Source organism: Sebastes fasciatus, chromosome 6 (assembly GCF_043250625.1).
Source record: "Sebastes fasciatus isolate fSebFas1 chromosome 6, fSebFas1.pri, whole genome shotgun sequence".
NCBI lineage: Eukaryota > Metazoa > Chordata > Actinopteri > Perciformes > Sebastidae > Sebastes > Sebastes fasciatus.
This window is the reverse complement of record NC_133800.1, coordinates 8,365,235-8,386,412: the sequence shown is the minus strand read 5'-3', so window position 1 is coordinate 8,386,412 and position 21,178 is coordinate 8,365,235. Positions and strand designations below refer to the sequence as shown.

The 21,178-nt window shown below is 40.3% G+C and overlaps 1 protein-coding gene across 2 annotated transcripts in view; it reads right to left on the bottom strand.

Annotated features, from left to right (window-relative positions):
- Nucleotides 1-21,178, bottom strand: part of adgrd2 (adhesion G protein-coupled receptor D2) — a 39,361-nt gene that overhangs the window by 4,970 nt on the left and 13,213 nt on the right. Inside the window, exons 11-24 of one of the 2 annotated variants that reach the window (XM_074637471.1) lie at nt 19,399-19,504; nt 19,261-19,316; nt 18,932-19,058; nt 18,669-18,772; nt 18,333-18,435; nt 15,737-15,890; nt 12,323-12,456; nt 10,766-10,881; nt 7,175-7,295; nt 3,120-3,161; nt 2,926-2,979; nt 2,589-2,736; nt 1,881-1,939; nt 1,757-1,787 (exon numbers count right to left, since the gene is read on the bottom strand). In XM_074637471.1, coding sequence (XP_074493572.1) covers nt 1,757-1,787; nt 1,881-1,939; nt 2,589-2,736; nt 2,926-2,979; nt 3,120-3,161; nt 7,175-7,295; nt 10,766-10,881; nt 12,323-12,456; nt 15,737-15,890; nt 18,333-18,435; nt 18,669-18,772; nt 18,932-19,058; nt 19,261-19,316; nt 19,399-19,504 — 1,355 coding nt within the window. Of the gene's footprint in view, nt 1-1,601; nt 1,788-1,880; nt 1,940-2,588; nt 2,737-2,925; nt 2,980-3,119; nt 3,162-7,174; nt 7,296-10,765; nt 10,882-12,322; nt 12,457-15,736; nt 15,891-18,332; nt 18,436-18,668; nt 18,773-18,931; nt 19,059-19,260; nt 19,317-19,398; nt 19,505-21,178 lie in introns of those variants that run through there. The other variant, XM_074637470.1, reaches the window with a different exon arrangement.

Sequence of the window (21,178 nt, the reverse complement as noted above, 5' to 3'; positions counted from 1 at the left end):
CTAAATATTTAATGAATCTAAAAACTTCCTTTCCCCATACTGCCAGGCAATTTAGAGCCATTGACAGTGACTTGACCCTTTGGAAAAATGGGGGGACCATCTGTTGTGTTCATCTGCGCATTCAAATCAACAAAAGATACCGGGGGAGTTTTCACACAGGCCTAAATGCTGTGCACTGTGCAGGTAAATGGAGACAATCTAGGAAAAATAAAACCCCTTTTTGCTCTTTCTCCTCCGGTCAGTTGTCAGCTGTTTGGATTGAGGTCATTATTAGATGATGCTTTCTACAAATACTCAGTTTTTCATGACAGAAAAATTCTATTCTGTGTTTGTGAAAATTAAGAATAAACATAAACATACTATAAAAAACAGCATTCAGACCATCATCCCACATGGAACACTTCTGCTAATTCTAACAATATTAACATAAACCGGCAGAATAATGAGTTCATTCAGTCAACTAAAATGAGGAATTCCAATGATGTATGTATGAAAATGCAAATACATATTTTTCTTTTTGTTCTCAAGGCTGCTTCAAAATACTCTATATGTCAGTTAAAACCAGACAAAGCAGGTAGAGCTCAATACATTCCTAACATGAGAAACCAAGAGGCCACAGGTGGATGCTGGGATTGGAAGCATATACTGTACGCGGTGTACAATTCCCATTTTCCGAAATGTATAGGTGATGGCATTGACCAAACTCCTTTCACAAAGTGTGACTCAATTTAAAGATTGATGTATTTGCCATCAAAGCTCTATTTCGCATCAGCAGTGAGAGACCAGTGCAGCCCCTAAAATCTGTCTTCACCACAGGGTAAGACACCTGCTACAGTATGGATCACCCACCATACGACAGAAACAATCCTTAAAATGCGTGTTGAGATTTAATTGGAAAATTCATTCCTTTCTCTCTAATTTCAAGCCACACTAGTAATCTAAAAGCTCTTACTTTTACAAATCGCTTATAGGACTCCTTACTAAACAGTTATTTTTCGAGGGTCTGGATTTGGCAGTTTTTACCAGTACTTGGACTAAATCTGGGCCAGTTCGCTGCCTTATATACTGTGGAGTCCGCACGTATTTGGGTAGGCACATCCTGATTGGCCGGCTAAGTTTATGCAAAATTCAGTGTGCGTGATTGGAGGAGAGTATTACCCATAGAGTCTTGTACTTATGTAAGCAAGTCCGCTCAGGGGGTTGTTATTTATTCACAGTAGTTACTCTGTTACGTTATTCAAACACAAGCCATGATCTTTTTTCTAACCTTACCCAAGCAGTTTTGTTGCCTACACCTAACCAATCGTTTCATAGCGTTAACCGCGCGACATTGTGCATTTCTACAAGCGTGATACAAGGCTGATATGAGACATACTTTTTTAAATCTATTTTTGGTTCAGAAACGCTGACATTCAACGTATCCCGTGGTTTGCAGAAACCTGTGCTGACGTCTTTGCTGTATGAGAGACTCGGTTCACACACTTGTTTTTGCAGTTAAAAGTAGAATAGCTGCGTTCTATGCTGCTAAGACTGCTTTCTGCAGAAACAAGACCCCTCGAGTGCAATTTGTTGTATTTAATAATTAAAACTTCCTCATCTCCTCACTTTATTTGTGACTATTTTGAGAGTATTTTTGTTTCAGTACAGTTTATAGTATCTATACCATGCATCTGTTGTTGTTCTTCTGATGCTGTGACACTTGACTTCAACTAATACACACTCTTCAATGAAGACCACTGTCAAGTGTAAGTTGTACCTGATGGCTTGAACCCAATCAGCTGGACCACCTGTTTTAATTGAAAAGACATACACAATAGTCAGTCATATTTAAACAGTATGATATGACAATAATGCAGAGATAATGCATACGTGTTACTTACTTGATTTCCTGATGCTGGTTTTAAAGAGAAACTCACAAAGCTTTCCTTTCTGAAGCTCTCTGAAAGACGAAAAAACACACACCTATTTGTATTTAAGGTTTGCACTTCTCTTTCAAGTCCAACACAAGCAAGGTCACACCATACCAGACAAAGACATACAAGCAGCACGAAGCACAATTATAAAAAGACTGCTTTGTAAAAATACACACAGCAAAACAAAAATGCAAAAAATGTGAATTCCAAAAGAACATTATGAGAACTCTCATCTTTTGGTTCCTTCTGTATGCAGATCTCTATTATTATTTGTCCTTTTCTTTCTAAACAATTAATGACATTTAGTTACAGCCTTGTGTCTGCTGGAAAGATTGCTGCAGATGAGATAAACCAAGATATGAAAAGAAGTGAAAACTGATGTCTATCACCATCATTCATCTTTCACTTATTTCAGCCACAAAATGCAGTGAAGGTGCAGGAGAGAGTGTCATTCACAGCAAGGGTGAACATGTCACTCCTTTTGCGCTTCTAAACAGTTGCACTTGAAACACATATTACGGTAGCACAAAACCTCAGTGCGGTCCTTTGGTAAATAGTGACACATTTTTGGCTATGGTCCACAAATCCTCACAAAAGATCTCCTCTTACTCCCCCTAGCCGCATAACACCATGTCACACACAGCACACACATCAGCCACAGGTTATGCAGCCTACCGTTCTTGATGACCAATGACGTGGAGGTGGAGCTGGGGGGTCCAGAGGTCTCGCTGGTCTCTGGGCTGGAGGGGGTTGCTGGACTGCGACCCCAGGAGGTAATCGGGGCCCGCTGGGAAGGTAGAAAGCTGGTTGGCTGGGAACAGTTCTGGAAAATACATCACAATCAGAAATGTTTCAAAGTGCTGAATTTATCATAGTATTATATAATATGTAATATGTGGGCTATAGTCTACTAAACTTAAGAAAACTTCCACTAAAGTTCCACTAAAATCAACATATTTTCTGTCCTGTACCGATGGACCCGATCACTGCTGTGTACTTTTTGCTCACTCACCGTGAAAGATAAGGCCTTTCTTTTTTCTTTGATCCTCTTTATGGCATTCCTCACCTAAATGAGAAGCAGTGTTTACACCCACTGGTTTGTCCAAAAGGCGGGCAATCTCACATACCGTACAAAGTTACATTCTGATATTCTGCCGCAGTGGGAAACAGGCAGCAGCACTGACAATGGACTGAATGCCTCCTTACCTCACTGTTGTAAACAGCATACACTAAGAAGATATACAGGCCCTGCGGAGAGGAGAGGAGAGAGGCACATGAGGCATGCGAAAGGTGGAAAAGTAGAGAAGAAATAAATTCCTATTCCATTCATACAGCTTTTATTGACAATACCTTCATCAAGTCTATTTAGTACTCCACTCACTCTCAGTCAAACCCTGCTTTTCTCTAGACAACAAAAAGAGAGAACCATGTATTGCAAAATACCTCTTCATGCTCTCAATCTGTTTGATTTGCTACTCCCTTTTGGCATGAGCTTCTGTCGAATGCAGCAGGGTGCGGCACTCAACTCTTAGCTGAAGAATCCAATCTATATCTGTACCAGAAATGGGGATCTTTTAAATACTCGGATAACGGCGCACATTTTCCGACAGTCTCTCCTGGAAGACATTCATAGTGTTGCAGTTCAAAGTCTCAGTCTCGGTAAATGTCTTCTTGTTGCTTTCAGAAAGTTTCAGAAATTGTTGGACACCCATCACCTTCTCCAGTTCCAGTTAAGGTTTGATGATACTGGTATCATATGAAAACCTAAGGAATCCATTGGTACCAATCATGTAATACTAGCTTGTCGCAAATCAGGTTAAATAACGCTCCGAATATATGCAAATTTTGGCGAGAAAAAACTGTCATGACCATTTTTAAAGGGGTCCCTTGATCTCTGACCTCAAGATATGTGAATGAAAATGGGTTCTATGGGTACCCACGAGTCTCCCCTTTACAGACATGCCCACTTTATGATAATCATATGCAGTTTGGGGCAAGTCATAGTCAAGTCAGCACACTGACACACTGACAGCTGTTGTTGCCTGTTGGGCTGCAGTTTGCCATGTTATGATATGAGCATATTTTTTAGGGTTTCTGGACTATATCTGTCATTGTTTTGTGTTATTAATTGATTTCCAAAAATAAATATATACATACATTTGCGTAAAGCAAGCATATTTGCCCACTCCCATGTTGATAAGAGTATTAAATATTTGAAAAATCTCCCTTTAAGGTACATTTTGAACAGATAAAAAATGTGTGACTAATTTGCGATTAATTGCAGTTAACTATAAATCAGGGTTAGGATTGACAGCTCTACTATAAACATATGCTGCACTTGTGGTTTTCGTTTGTAGTCTGAGTGGTATTGACCGGTCACGTTCAACAGGCTTCAGTTGAATGCAGGTAAACAGTCCATGTGGAGAGCGAAAGAGGAGGAAAGCATTGGCAGAAAATGCAGTCTCGGAACCCACTTGTGGCTCTTGGCTACTTGTGAAACAATCTGGTTGTACACGTTGTGTCTCTACTCCAACTCCTGTCTTGCGTGTAAAGTTGCTAATCGGACTGTAAACAGTGGTTACCGGACAATCGAACATACTGCCATAATCTGGAGTGGTTGTTATTATCATTGTTTTACTAATTGTCTCTGCTTATGTGCTTTTGTATGTTTTCTTTAATGCCATCAACCTGCCAGGGACTGCAGATGGAAATTAGGTACATTTACGTTATGGCTCATGTTAATTAATACCTTAGTGCATTAACCCTTCTTAAATAAAATAAACATAATAAATCAGACTGCCAGATAATTCAGTGTTGATACAGACATTTAGTGGACAGAAGCATATAGTGGAAGATTTAGTGATATCAGAGACAGAGATTAGTTTAGTGAATTAAAACCTCTGCTGGATGTTGTTATTCAGCCCTGTTTTGCTCTCACGCTCTGCTGTCTTGGCCCTCAGAGTCTCTCCATAATAGACTGTTGAAGCAGCCTAGAAAAATAACTTTTTTCTTTTTTTTTTGGTGAGAAGAAGATGGGCTGGCTCAGCATCATCCTCCTACCTACATGAGGAAGAACTCCTACTGTAGTGTTATCTGCCCTCAGCTGGACACTGGCTGTAAATCTAAATTAACTAGCAGCTCTCTGGGGGTCACCCAGGGGCTAGCTCATTTTGATTAATTAAAGACCAGGGAAGAGTATGGAGGGGTGGGTGGGGTAAAGACAAGACCAGGAGAGAGATGTACAGAATGGACAGAGAGTATAAGAAAGACGGGACAGTGTGTGGAAAAAAGGTTGAAGTGAGGGAAGAGAGTCAGAGAGAGGAAGTAACTGCTGTGTTATCAGGGGAGGAGAGCTGGAGGTAGATGGGGTATGACCTGCCGTTCAAAGGACTCACTGTCTTCTCCCCCACATATGCATGCACGCACGGACACACATGCAAGCAGACACAGTTATGAAGTTACAACTGCAGATGACCAGATAAAGACATTACATTTGTACAAAAAACATCTGCATAGACCAGGGGTCAGGGGTCTGTTTTTTGTTTACATTTTCATTTTTATTTATCATTGTTGTAGGTCTATGGTACGACGGTACGACGGAGTATTAGGGCCACATTGAGGAAAAAAAAAAAATCTGAGATTTTGAGAATAAAGTCATAATATTACAAGAATAAAGTCATAATATTATAAAGTAGTAATTTTACGTGTTATTTTCTTTTTTTCTCGTAAAGTTATGACTTTATTCTTGTAATATTATGACTTTTTTCTCTGAATATTATGACTTTATTCTGGAAATATCCGTTTTTTTCCCCCTCAATGTGGCCCTAATACTCCGTAGTACATTTAAATAATATCAATAATGCAGCTCTTCTAGACTTTCTGAATGTTATCAGACCAGAATTCTGAAAATAGTCATTTCACGGGAATTATGACGATCAAAACAATTTATCCATTGTTTTACAGCTGCAATAGTAGCGACGGACTTTGCTATGGCGGAGCGCCTATGACATAAGCACAAGTTGAACTAACTTTAAAACAGTTTTATGGTCTAACTCCAAAATTCAGTACTATATAGTTCTTTTCACATGTTTTCAGAAGTTATTTTAACATTTATATTGTGTTTAGAAATAATTCTCTGATTTTATTTTACCCATACTTTAAACCTGTCATAACAGATGGTTTTGGCCAACTTGGGTGGGGGGTGTAAACACATTGACTTATCACCTGGGCTGTAAATTGATTAAAATATTTAATCACAATTGATCACAAATTAATCACGCATTTTTTATTTGTTCAAAATGTATCTTAAAGGGAGATTTGTCAAGTATTTAATACTCTTATCAACATGGGAGTGGGTAAATATGCTGCTTTATGCTAATGTGTGTATATATTTATTACTGGAAATCAATTAACAACACAAAACAATAACAAATATTGTCCAGAAACCCTCACAGGTACTGCATTTAGCATAACATTTTTTTTCAAATCATAACATGGCAAACTGCAGCCCAACAGGCAACAACAGCTGTCAGTGTGTCAGTGTGCTGACTTAACTATAACTTGCCCCAAACTGCATGTGATTATCATATTACATGTCTGTAAAGGGGAGACCCGTGGGTACCCATAGAACCCATTTTCATTCACATATCTGGAGATCAGAGGTCAAGGAACCCCTTTGAAAATGGCCATGCTAGTTTTTCCTCGCCAAAACTTTGCATACATTTGGAGCGTTATTTAACCTGTTTTGTGACAAGCTAGTATGACATGATTGGTACCAATGGATTCCTTAGGTTTTCATATGATGCCAGTATCTTCACAGCTTTAAAACTGAGCCCGCTACAACCTAAAAAGCGCAATTTGCGTTAACGCGTTGTTATAGTGTTAACTTTGACAGCCCTACTTATCACCTTTTAAGTTGATGTGGCGGACTTGTTATAGAAAACAGTTGCTTATTCACACATCCAGCAACATTATCATTCATTTGGAGTTGTGTTTGTGTCCACCTGATGAAGTCCATTCACCCTCTTTTAGCTCTGTGTTTGGTCTCCACCAACTCCTGAGGGAAATATCTGTCTCTAGCTGCTAAATGCTCCACTATGTTCACCAGCTAGTCTCTAAGTATGTCTGTCTTCTGTTTGTTGCTGAGCAGATAGTGTACAGTAGGTTTTTTTTTTACATCTTTTTCATTGGAAACTCAGCTGCCTGCTGCTGCTAATGCTGGAAACCACGCTCATGAGACCGGTGAGATTTTGTTTGTTTACCTGGACGGCATTGAGAGCGATGAAGACATAAGCCACTACTACCGACAGATGGACCAGCACTCCGCACAGCCAGGTCAGACCCAGCACTGGCAGCAGGATGAGAACTGGACGGGTCACGGCCCTGCACACAGAATGCAGATACATGAGTCATAAATGCACATACAGTGTGTGCATGAATTACAAACACAAATACAGATACATGAGGATAGGGTCTAATAGACCACTGGAACTAAACTCCACACTCCACACGTTGTGGCCCCTTTTGATTCCTCAGTGCTGTGTATACCTTCTCTTTGTCAACCATTTTACAAAACAGGAGTATAGACCGACAGAAGGAGCCAGCAAAGTGGAGTTTTCAAGGTATTTTAATGACATTCTCCCCTCAAATATTTCCTCCTTGAATCCTCGTCAAACATCTCTGCACAGCTATAGATTTTACCGCCTACCACAGTCATACTCCCGTTTCTTTGCAATCATCCTTTCAGTGATCCTGGTGCTTATACGGCCAATAACCATTTCACGGGGCAAGGCAGAAAAGGTTGCCTTTGTTCAAACCACTATTGTTGTCACACTGCTGCACCTGGGTAGAGAGATTGAGTTTTCAGGCTGCACTGTGTCTGCAAGGACAAAGCCGGCACTCACTTCCCTCTCTTCCCTTTTATTTTTGAAAGTCGTTTTTCCCTCTAATCTCCTGAATTCACGTTAACACTCCAGAGCTGGCAGAGACATTTACTTTCAGTCTGTTTGTGAGGGAATGAAGAGAGACACAGTGAGAGACAGAGAGAGAGGGGAAGACAAATGTGCGAAAAGAAAATCTGGAAGGAACAATATAATGTAGAGGAAATATAGAAGGGAAATGCAGATGCTAAATCTTCATGTGGAAGCTTGAATCTTCTGTGTTTTTTGGACTATGTGTTGGCAGCACGGTTTTGGAGAGGTTAGCATCACGCGGCAAACTCCAGTGCTTAGAAATTAAGCCAACACGGAAGCAAAGAACATATTCTTTTTGGACTGAATGCGACTACCAGACCAGTAAAACGTCCGCCAACAATGTGCCGTAGAAAAGTAAAACTATATAATTCCTACAGTTCCAATAGGGCCTTTGCTGCCCGACATTGTCGGTGCTCGGGTCATATATTTGATGTTGCTCTATACCGAAATGGCCTGTTTTGAACAATACAAATATTATAAATATGCATGCTATTATAACTATTTACTTACTTACTTACTTACTTATTTATTTATTAGACTTTTTTGCCCAACAGAGGAGCATAAAATGAGCGATGGGCATAAATGGAAGTTAGAAAAATCCAGCACACTGATTTTGAGAGCAATCTCAAACTTTTTCATGTCAAGGACCTCCAAAATGGATGAACAATAGTCCACAGACCATGGATGTATAAGAGAGTTGTGTCCTACGTGTTAATAAAATACTAGCTTTCTGCTGCGTGTTGGGTTGAAGGACTTTTTTGCCTGAATATGAAAATAAACCCAAGTTTTGCCTCAGCTTTAAGACATTAATAATACCTTCTAATTCTAGTGTACTTGCCTGTTTTTAACTTCTTAAATACTGAAATAAAAATGTCACTAATACATACTGCACATAATAATATAATCCTATTATAAGTACAATATTAGGATGATTTTAGATGGATTTTTACTGCACATGTATCGTTAGGGTGAATCAGCCAATCACAGAAGATCATTCAATACATTAAAGAGAGCTCTAGTGAATAAAGCCGTACATAGTTTTGGATGTATTTGTGCAGGTTTGGAGACATCTGTCTCTGAGAGTTCTGCCTCCACACAAGTACAATGGAGGTGAATTGAGTTTTATTTGTTTTGCTCACAGAATTGCATTGAAAAAATTCTCAACATCAGCATCTCTTCCCTAAATAATTGTTCCCATGGATACGTCACAGGCGTCACTATATCTGTTTTCATTGGAACTATGTATTGGGTAGAAGGTATAGCTCCAAAAACAAGTGCTAACAACAAGGTATGAGGATTGTCATGGGTAATATGTTTAATGACCCTTTAATGTCTATGCATATGTGTATGTTTTGCCAGAAAAGCATCATCTATTTGTACAGTATATGGAAAGAAGTCATCTGCACCATGGTTAGCATCAGCGGCTCAGGTGCTAAGAAATGTTGCTTGAATATATAACTGCACTGTAGCAGAATTACCAGAAATGTTTGTACTATAATCCTGTAACCATAGCAACATAGACAGACACAATGAAAAGGGAAATTATGTTTGCTGCTCAGCTCCGCTGACTGCCAATAATACAGTATGTATTCAAAGTTGAAGCAGAGTGGTTGTAATAGGAAATACTAATTTTGTAAGGACAAAGCAAAAAATGTCTCTCTACTACAAACTGGCTCATTTAAAGGTTAAGGCTGGAGATATATGTTCCTTATTGTTAACAAACAATGAATGTATCATCTAACAAGTATAGTGTGTGTATAAAAGCCTGTCTATCTTCTTCTGTGCCATAGAGCTCCTTTAAAAAAATGAGCCACACTGTTGCACTGTGTGATATGCTCCTTCATTACCATGAACACACACACTGTGGTTTATTCTGATTCAATCCCACATATGCCGTCCTGATGCCCTGAATACTCACTAGACTAGAGCACTGAATGTGGATTAATCCACCACTGAAAATAGTCCCCAATAAATGCACTATTTCCTCATGTTTGAGTAACATTTGATAAAAACTACAGCGACCAGTTGTTTCAGGAAATTACTGAGCCTTTTTCTAAAGATGAGATGATAATTTGTGTCACATTTTGACAATTTTGAATGGGTTTGAGGCTGACAGGGTACGGAAGTCAAACAAGTCTTTTCACAGGATTTGTTGACAGCATGAATACATGGCCAGCCTTATCCATTAACTTGATCATAAAAGTAGAAGTATTTCTGTATGATGTGGTGAAAAAAACTACGAATGGGTTCCATCGCCATTCAGAACTGTGTTTTTTCAAGATGAAAGATGTGCATGTTTTACAAAAAAAGGCCTTCAAACTGTCCTCAGTAATTAGGCTTTTGTTCAGTGAATGGCAGAAACTTTAAAGGTACAATTCTGACTTCCCTCGTTCACCCGTTGCCCGCATATGTTTTCATGTTTTAGACACTGATCGCGTTGTTAAGTGTCTAGCAGAACTGAACACTGCTAGATGGAAGCACTTATAAAATAACAGAATTTACGGCTGACTAAATAAAAGACGGAACCCAAGATGGAGCGCTCACACACATACACAGTTGTGTTGGGACCAGGTGTTAAGCTGATAAGCTCTTACAACTCCCACAGCAGACTCCCAAACCTAAACTCCCAATCTCTCACACTGTCTCTATTGACTGTGGTTGGCTCGGAAAAAAGGAAACAGCAGAGTACGTGTGCATGTGTGAGAGGGAGAGAGTGTGAGAGAGAGAGAGTGGGCGCATGAGAGAAAAAAAGACTCATGAAAGAGGGCGCACAAAAAGCAGGAGGAGAGAGAGAGAGAGAGAGAGAGAGAGAGAGAGAGAGAGAGAGAGAGAGAGAGAGAGAGAGACACAGAGAGAGGTAGAGAAGCCACTGTATCTCACCAGGTGAGGTCAAAGGTCTGCATCTTTGATGCTGAGCTTGGACTGAGCATCTTAGCACGACGACGAGCGCTGGAGACAGTCACCATGACAACCCGACACAGCACGACTGCGTTGACCTGCAGGCAGAGGACAACAGCATCAACATGGCTTCCAGCGAACATGAGACGTGCCGCTGCAGAACCACTTGGCCTCAAGCTCACATGTAGAGGAGGGCACGTTTAGCCCTCCTCCTCAGGCTGCAGGAAATCACATCACACTAGACAGCACTCAGCTGATGGACATTATTTCATTTTTTTCACTGGACCTGGCTGACCTGAGATGAAAAAATAGAATATAGAGAGAATATATAGAAGGGAACTACATACAGTAAAGCTCAATCTTCATGTGGAAGCTTGAGTCTTCTGTGTTGTTTGGACTCATCTTATGTGTTGGCAGCATTGTGGTGCGGTGGTTAGCACTGTCGCCTCACAGCAGGGCTGGACTGGGACAAAAAATCAGCCCTGGCATTTTGGCCCAGACCGACCCCATCACCGGTTATCTGTGCTGGATGTACCATTTTTTGTTGAAGGCCAAATTAGATTTTCAGAGACTTTGTTTCCTGAATTCTTGTGACTTTAAAACAATGAAAATAACACAATAATAAGTACACTGCAACAACATTTTGATGTTAAACTTCTAATTTTACCTTTAAATCTCAGGAAAGAAAACTGAATTATTTGCCCCTCTGGCATAAACGTTGCATGTGAATATCTAGCATCACCTAATATTCATCAGTTATAATTCATTTATTTGTCCCTTTTTTTAGGATTATACATGCTGTACAGTGCCAGAAACAGGTTAAAAAAAGTAAATTTGACATAAATTGGGAGAAATACGCATTGTGACCCAGAGAGGAAACCAGGAGACGGCAATGAAAAATGGGAGTCACCCGGCACAGAGCGATTGGGCCAGCCCAGTGTCAATTAAGGAAAAGAAATGGGCCGATTTACTTGTTTTATGGCCCAAAAAAAGAAGAAGACATACGTCGGCCTAAAAGGACGTCGGCCCAACGGGAAAACGCCCGGTATGCCAGATGGCCAGTCCAGCCCTGCCTCACAGCAAAACATGTATTGCCTTCCTCATAAAACATCTGTAAAGCCACTTTTATTTGAATATTTTGAAACTTGTATTTTTCACATCCATGTTTTGCCAGCTAGCAGTCTTCTTCTTCTCTTCCTTTTGCTAGTGGGTTAAGGGCCGGGATGCATCACCCGCATGCTCCTGCACATTTAGGTGCATGTTCACGCTAGAAAACATTTCTCCCTCGCGCCACTAGCGGTCAAAAACTCCTTGGGGATTCAAGGTGAAACTGTCAAATATGGCATTGGGCTTCAACACAGAGTGCAAGCTGTCACTATCTAAATTTAATATTACTGTCCCTTCTTTTTCCTCTTCCTCCTGTAAACGTTTAAAATGAAACACAAAAGAACAAAAAACAATTTCAAGGTTTTCTAGATTTCTAGACACACACACACACACACACACACACACACACACACACATAGTGAGATTACATACCGCCAAGACAAATATAACAGGTCCCACAAAGGCCCAGATGGTGTCAGTCTTCACATTGAGCCAGCAGTGATCATCTGCCTTGTACTCATCCACTGATACCGCCAATGTAACACCAACTATTAGAACAGGTAGTCCTGAAAAACAATTGGATTAGAAGACAATGAACTGTGATAGTGTTGTGACAACACAATAATCAGCATGTTTAAAATACATATTTATGGAACAGGCTAGTTGGTCTGTCCTGTTCTCTCAGTCTATTTAGTCTGAAGGAAATATTCGGCACATCTGCTTGGGAGAGCTGACAGAACCCCGTAATATCGTGTGTTTGTGGTGATTATACTGTACAAACACTGTTCTCGACGACATAACACACTTGCAGATGGATTTGGGAACATGAACAGTGGCAGCTGCAGGATGTTTTAAAAAAAAAAAAAACTGGGTTAAGGTTGTAGTACAGCACAACATGACATCACATCACATCCACCACATAATGTTTAACCCAGTGAGACCTGACCGACTTTACTGTCTTTCAGAGGCTGCAGGTTCAGTTTTAGAGCTAGGGTGAAGGTACAGATATCATTATGAAACTATAAAAACCTAAGGAATCCATGGTAACAACTATGTCATACTAGCTTGTCAGAAAGGAAGCTAAATAACGCTCCAAAGTTAGGCAACATTTTGGCGAGGAAAAACTGGCATGGCCATTTTCAAAGGGGTCCCTTGACCTCTGACCTTAAGAAATGTGAATGAAAATGGGTTCTATTGGTACCCACGAGTCTCCCCTTTACAGACATGCCCACTTTATGATAATTACATGCAGTTTTGGGGTAAAAAACATGCATTATTTTTGCAATAAATTGGGTATGATTTGAAAGCTGAGACTCTTGTGGAACCAATGAGCCCAACTGTATTCATGTGTGATGATGTTAGTCCCCTTATTAGCCACTTCATTGTAGTGAGACCATTTTTTTAAACTTGACCCCTGTTGTGACTTCTAGGATAATAAAAGAGGATGTATGGAGGTATATTGATAATAATAGGATTTGTGAGCAGTTTGCGGAACAGACGTACTCGCCATTCAATCGCCGAAAAATGCAGTTCCAGCAGAAATCTCCAAATGTTGAAGGTTTTTGATACCAAATCACAGCGTGGCTTTTTCTATGGTGTTCCTGGAGGTCTTGGTGTCTTAATGTGGTAATTTGGAGGGATTATTGATAATTTTTATCAATTCTCGAGTGGTAAAAAATGGTTAAATTTAACAATTTAAATCTATGTAACGAATGGTATTAATCCAAAAATTGATGCAACAACTTATGAGACATAATAGAGCATTGGAATGACCATCATATACTTCTATCACCATGTTCTAAGTCCTTATACGCTTTCACAATTTATTTTAATTAATTAATAAATAATTAATGTTTATTTCTGATTCATGACTAGAACAAGTTGAAACACAGTGCTGAGCTGCATCTCAAATTGATTTTCAGGTTCCCATGAGCTTTCAGATGATGTACATCACTTATATGTGACATCTACTGATGCACAGTTTTTATATAAAGCATGGGTTATTTATTAATAAGATGGCCAAGATGCTATGAGGCCCTGAAACGGACAACATGTTGTAAGTATCAGACATGTCAAAAAATATAACACAATAATACATCAATAAATAATATTGTTACTCAGGTGAATAAATAGTGCACAACCTGTGTTTTGGTATTCATTATTAATATAATACCTGTCTATTAGTTTAGGTCGGAAAAAAAAAAGTCCAAATTTGACATTTCACACTTTTCACACTTTCTTATTATTTCACTTCCCAAAAGGAATGAATCAATAGAGGTACTATTGAACAACTGCAGCCCGGTGAAGCTGGCTGCCTGTGTCCTCCTCACCCTGTGTGTCTCCACATGAACTCTCCCTATCATCTGTCAGAGAGAGAGAGAGAGAGAGAGAGAGAGAGAGAGAGAGAGAGAGAGAGAGGGCAGCAAAATGCCCCGTTCCTCCAGCAGCCAAGCCTGGCAAAGTAAATTCCACCCTCACAACTCAGGTCATTTATGGCTAAACACACACAAGGGAGATTATTGCTATTCCTTCAAACTAACTGCGCTGTAGCACTTTAGACACATGTTGTTGTTTTTTTGTTCTACATTCTATTGTGCTTATTGTTGTTCTTAATCCTGATTTGACAAAAAAAACTATATCGCAAAGATTGGAACTTGTTGATATGTTATCACCTAAATTCTGCACAAACAGTGAGAGAAACAAAGTTAGTAAGTATCTGATGTTTGAACATCCATCAGTCCATCCATTATCTGTGCCCGCTTATCCCATTCAGGGTCGCGGGGAGGGGCTGGAGCCAATCTCAGCTGATGTTTGAACAATCAAGCAAATATATGCATATTTGTTTTTAAGTGTAAATTGTGACAGCCACATTTCGCCGACGGTTCGGTTTGTACGTCACTTAACAGTTCCGTTATACGCTTCGGTTTTGCTTCCTCAGTGAATATATTTTCAGCAGTTTTTTTGAAAGTTACACATTATGGATTTCTGCCGGGAGAGAGATCCAAAGAGTGGGGACTGGCACACTGATTCACTGCATAAAGACACAGTCAGTGCAACAACAACTGCACCAAATTTAGCTGCAGTCTGATTTAGCTGTCTATAACATGGCTCTCAAATAGGTTTATAGATTAAGAAATTTGACATTAAAGAAAATTTGGTAAATAAATGTGTGAAATCAAATCAGAGACATTACATAACAATATAATTATCTAGAGATATATTAAGATCATTGTTCTCTTCATCTGTATCGCATTATCAATCTTTTAATTTAATTTTATTCACCCTTATTTATCCAGGGAAGTTTTACAGAGAAGAAGCCTCTCTTTTTCAGCATCATATTCACACAGTTACACACATTCACACCTGGAAGCTGTCCAGTGCAACCACAGTCGGATCTGCTGGAGCAGCTCCACTGGAGCGGTTGGGGCTAAGGGCCTTGCTCAAGGGCATCTCAGTGGTGGTAATGAGGGAGGGGCAAGTGCTGCTTTTCGCTTTCTCCGCCCAAATTTCCAGGGGGATTGAACTGACGACCTTCCGGTCACAAGCTCGCTTCTCTAATAAACTTTAGGTGCGCCACTGCCCTCAATCTCATCATCCATAGGTAATAAACTTAATAAACTTCATTTGGTGTTCTGGGAAAATCACCAGGGATAGGGACTGTTGTGATGATGTCATGATGCAGGATCATAGTGAGCAGGATCCTGACTATGTAAATCACAATCAGTTAGGTGATACATTGTGGTAGTGACTTTGAATATTGAATTCATGCAGTCCCTCTCCATCCAAATCAGGTCATAAATCAAACTCCAACTTGACACTTGTCACTGAAGGGAGATGAGAGTTTACCCCAGCCGATGATGTAGTAGAGCTTCATCCTGCGGTCCTCGCTGATGTTGACGGACACGACTTTGCTCCAGAGCAGCAGGCCCTCCACCAGCATCCAGGAGAAGGAGGCCATGAAGAAGAGGTGGAGTAGTGCAGTCACCACGAAGCACGCTACCTATACAGGATTAAAAAATATACAAAGATGGTCTGTGGGCTACAACTAAACAGCAACATCCCTGGGATGGAAGTGGTTTTATTATTATTTGAAACGGTATTTCATCAGTAGTGGAGCAAAAATGTTCAATTTTGTCCTGAGAAATCAGTGTCCAACACATACTGTAGAGGTTATCAGTAGATTTCATGACAATCTTGATATTTATACTGAATTGAAAAAAAAAAAATCAAAGATGTGGGTGGCATTTTAAAGGTGGCATAGTAGGAGTTGGTAGCATCTCGTTGTGAGGTTGCAGATTGCAACAAACTGAAACTTCTCCCGTGTGCTTGTGTAGGAGTACTACAGTGGCCGACGCAAAAACTTGAAAACGCGAGTGGCCCTATCCAGAGCCAGTGATTGGTTTGTCCATTCTGGGCTACTGTAGAAACTGTCATGATATCACTTTGGCAGTCTAGTGTTTCCTTTTGTTTCCTCTGTTTCCCTGCCCTTTTGTCTCCTGTGTGTTTTTCCCTGGTTTGTCTAGTCTGTCAGTGTGTTGGGAGGTGTGGCCTTCCTCCTCCTCCTCCTCCTTCTCCTGGGAAGGCACTGCTGGAGCAGCTGACAGCAATCAACCAATCATCACACACACCTGCAGTATATCTACCCCGGTCTTCCTGCCAGTCATTGCCAGATCGTTCCGTCGCCCTCAGTGGTACTAAACTAAATCAGGCTCCCTAGTATTTTGCTCTTGACTTTGCTGTTGCTCTTGTTTTGGATTGTTTGGACTCACCTCGTTTTTGCTCTGTGCTCAGGTCTGTTCACCTGCCAGCTGTGGCTGCTTCCAACCTGCCTGCTCACTCCTGCACTCTGCTCCTCCTCAACCTGGAACCCTGCTTTAGTTAATTCCTGCCTATTCACTCTCCGACGCCATTCCACCGCTCGGAGCTTTTGTGGATTCACCTGTTCCTCCGGAAGGATTTCTGGACACCCCCTCCCCGTACCCCCCGTTCCGTGTATTAAGTATTGACTTTGTTACTGCATGTTTCGGACCACCAGGAACCCCAGCCCTGTTCATTGAACATTTATTATTTGTGTAAATAAATGATCTTTGTTCACCTTAAAAGAATCGAGTCTGTGTCTGCATTTGAGTTCAAGCTATTGTTGAAAAACCAGAACATAACAGAAACAATGAGAGGACCCGTTCCGTACGTAGATATAAACGGTTCATTCTAAGGTAACAAAAACACAACAATTCTTATTTTCTTACTTTTCTTTGTGTTTTTTTCGCTGTTGTATCTTTTACAGAAGCCTGTATGAGAAAATTCTAAAGTTATACAGTACTACTCAAGGACTAAACACGGCAGTGTTTTGCATAAATTTGTACATCAGTGTGTTGTTGCTGCTTTGAAAGATTAATTCAAATGCTGCATGTGTGTATCATTTTGTTGCAAAAATTGCCATTTTGAAAAAGGATTGTTTGGTTCGGATTGCAGAGTTTCTTTTAGAAATAAAAGTGAGATGTTTATCTCGAAGTGTTGTGTCTTATTTGGATTGTGTGTAGAGTTTTGAGACAATGAGAAAAAGTGTGAAAGCAAATGCAAAAAAAAAAATTGTGACTGAAATCCGTACAAGTACAGTACGTCAAGATTGTACAGTACCTGAGTAAATGTACTTAGTTACATTAAGATGGTCTTTAAAGCATTTTTTTGCTGAAAACAGACGCCTACTAAAACAAGATTGAGAGCGGTGAGAGTGAACCACAACAGTAAGTGTGGGTGAGTATTGTATAATAACTAGGGCTGTCAACGTTAACGTGATAACGCGTTAACGCAAATTCGTTTTAACGCCACTGATTTCTTTAACGCATTAACGCAACTTGCATTATTGATCTCACGTAGGTTGTAGTGGGCTCAGTTTTAAAGCTAGCGGCATCATATGAAACTAGGAAATCGAAGGAGTCCGTCTGTACCAACCATGTCATACTAGCTTGTCAGCAAAAAGGCGCTCCAAATTTACGCTAAATTTTGGCGAGGAAAAACTGTCATGGCCATTTTCAAAGGGGTCCCTTGACCTCTGACCTCAAGATATGGGAATGAAAATGGGTTCTATGGGTACCCACAAGTTTCCTGTCTGCCTGTTGGACTTTGTGCATAACTTTTTATGCTAAATGCAGTACCTGTGAGGGTTTCTGGACAATATTTGTCATTGTTGGTATTTTGAACAGATAGAAAATGTGTGATTAATTTGTAATTAATTGCAATTAAATATTTTTAATCAACTCCAGTTATGTCTTGTGTCTGCATTGTGCTTTGTTTTATACTGTGGCTGAGAGATTTGATTGTCTACGAGCACATTTTTATTTTGTAATGAATGTAGAAAGAACCCTTTTCTGATTAGTTTGTGAATATTCCACCGACTGTAACACACTTCAAATGTACAGATATGTCATAAGTTGATTCTCACCTCATTAGCAGATGCCCAGTCGCTGCACATCAACAGCAGCTCAGCGAGGCCCAGAGCAACAATCAGGTTCTTATGGACGGTGGTACGGTCTGATTTAGGGACACTGCGCGGGTACACACACACACACACGCACACACACACATGCATGCGAACACACCGCATACAATATTTGAGTGAAGACCTCACAGTAGTTTTGAGTATTTTTCAAAAACGGTTCGCTGTGTTTTTCTTTTTTTTTCTTCCTTCCATTTATCAATGTGAATCTGGGAGGGTTTTATGAAATGCTTTTCACCCTCTGTGCTTTACAGAGTGCACTCTGTGATGTTTCTGACTCACCCCACAGCGATGAAGAGGATGAAGGTGAAGAGGAGGCCACACAGAGACACTCCACAGCCGATGAACGTCAGCACCTGCAGAGCTTTTTCGTTCTCCGGGCTCCTCTGACACACACACACACACACACACGCGCACGCACACACACACACACACACACACACACACACACACATAGAGCATGAGCTGTAAATAGCAGGATATACAGTAGATGAAAGCCTACATAAAATACACAGTGATAATTAGAGAGAGTATAATAATGTTACCTGGACTTCATAAACCTGAAGCAGCAACGCAAAATTGGTGGTGTGGTTGCAGTAGCACACAGTGTATCCATATTGTTTGGACACTACTTCACAGCCTTTGGTATTCCACCACCCACCAGCCTCCGGACTAGTTAGACACAACAGCACATACTTACATATCTACATACACACAGGGATGGAAAAGAATGAAAATATGCTCCTATCTAAAGCTCTTGCAGCATTTTTCACATTTCTTTTGGCGAAACACGTAAGATAACAACGATATTACAGAGGAACAGGAGACCTCCAAATTTACCAAGCTTTTTTAAAAACGTTCCATTGGTACTTACGTGAGATCAAAATCCCAGAAGGCGCACACTGGATCATACACAGTACCAGTGGGATTCTGTAATACGTATAAAATACATAATGAATATGATATTTAAATAAGAAAAAAAATGGTGGAGATTTGAGAGATGTTTGCTAACCTGTACTCTGTGCTGGAGCTGGAAGCGAACTGCTGTGCTGACCGGCTGGTCGTCTCCCAGCACTGTGGTGGATATGACAGAGGAGCCCAGGACGGTGCCCAAATACCTGGTTATGAAACAAATTCACACATTATAGCAGTGGTGGAGAGGAGGTTGTGTTGCTCGGGCTCTATCTATCTGGCGTGGAGAGGAGGTTGTGTTGCTCGGGCTCTATCTATCTGGCGTGGAGAGGAGGTTGTGTTGCTCAGGCTCTATCTATCTGGTGTGGAGAGGAGGTTGTGTTGCTCTGATTCTACATATCTGGCGTGGAGAGGAGGTCGGGTTGCTAAGGCTCTATCTGGTTGGCGTGGAGAGGAGGTCGTGTTGCTCTGGCTCTACCTGTTTGGCCACGCCTGGAAGCTGCTTGACATTTGTGTGACAAATTTGTGATTTGTGATTTTGGGCTATACAAATAAAATTGACTTGACTTGACTCGACATAAAAAGCAAGCTACGACAATAAATGGAAGAACATGAAAAAAAAAAAAGTGTTCATTTTATTTGCAAGTTAATTAGCTGGTAATTCTTTGCACACATTTGTGTGTTCAATGTAAAAACACTGTCAATAAGCTAATTTTTTTCCAGTAAAGAAAAGGCTAAGGGAACCTGAATTTAAAATAAATAATATGTAATATTTGAAATGGGTTCCCAAAATGATCCCTGTACATATGATGCACTGCTACGCTTCTAGCTATAACGTTAACGGTACTGTTAACTTTGCCGTCAGTCCGTCACACACACGCTCCCTCTCGGTCTCTGTCTGTCTCTCTCTCTCTCTCAACCGTACATCAACACTCACTGACGTTAAGAACACAACCTAGTTCTTCCTTAAAGGATTTCACTACTCGTTTAACACATTTTAGTTTAAAAAAACATCTTAAAGATACATTATTCCTGATGCTTAGGCCCGACGGGGAGTCAATTTAGGCCCGCCGGGCTTGCAATACACTGGCGTAAACCCTGACCAAACTTTCTGTTCATGCAGCTATAACAGCATGTGTCATCTTAGGAATTCACCTCATCAAATAGAAATGGTCAAATAGAAATGATGGAAAAGCATCATAAACCACCAAACATAATTCAGTGATTTAACATACAGACATATTGACTGAAAAAATTAACTTGGCTGATTAAGTTTCCACACTTTTTAAGTGAACTGAACTCAGGGTGATGAATCAGCATCATTTTATGATGTCTGGATGTTGGCAAGTATGCTAATCAACCATACTTATTCATCATTGACCATGATTATTGACTTGCCTTTCCATCTATGAATGCTTTAAAATTGTGAATTTGGCTGCTGAACTTATTAAACAAAATTCCTTTTTGGGTTGAGGAGTGATGACTCCCGACCCCTGCGGTGGGTAATGTCACATAAGGCCGACTCATAAAATGCACCGACTTCATATACGATACCGAATCTCACTCTAAACTAAATTGAAAACTTGGCAGCCCTGACTGTGGACCGTTGTCTGAGCAGACATATACTGACATGTCAAACACAGGTCGAACTAATAAAATGAATTATAGGCTGCATGACATTTATGCTAGCTCATTAGCATGACTTACTGGCACAGCTAAATGGAAAGGAGCCATCGTTAAAGGGGACATATCATGAAAAACTCACATTTTCAGTGCTTGTGCAGATACATTTGGGTATCTGGAGTGCCTACTAACCCACAAACTGTGAATTAAGACAACCCAATGCGGGCTGCCTAGATCAGAAAACATGTGATTCAACA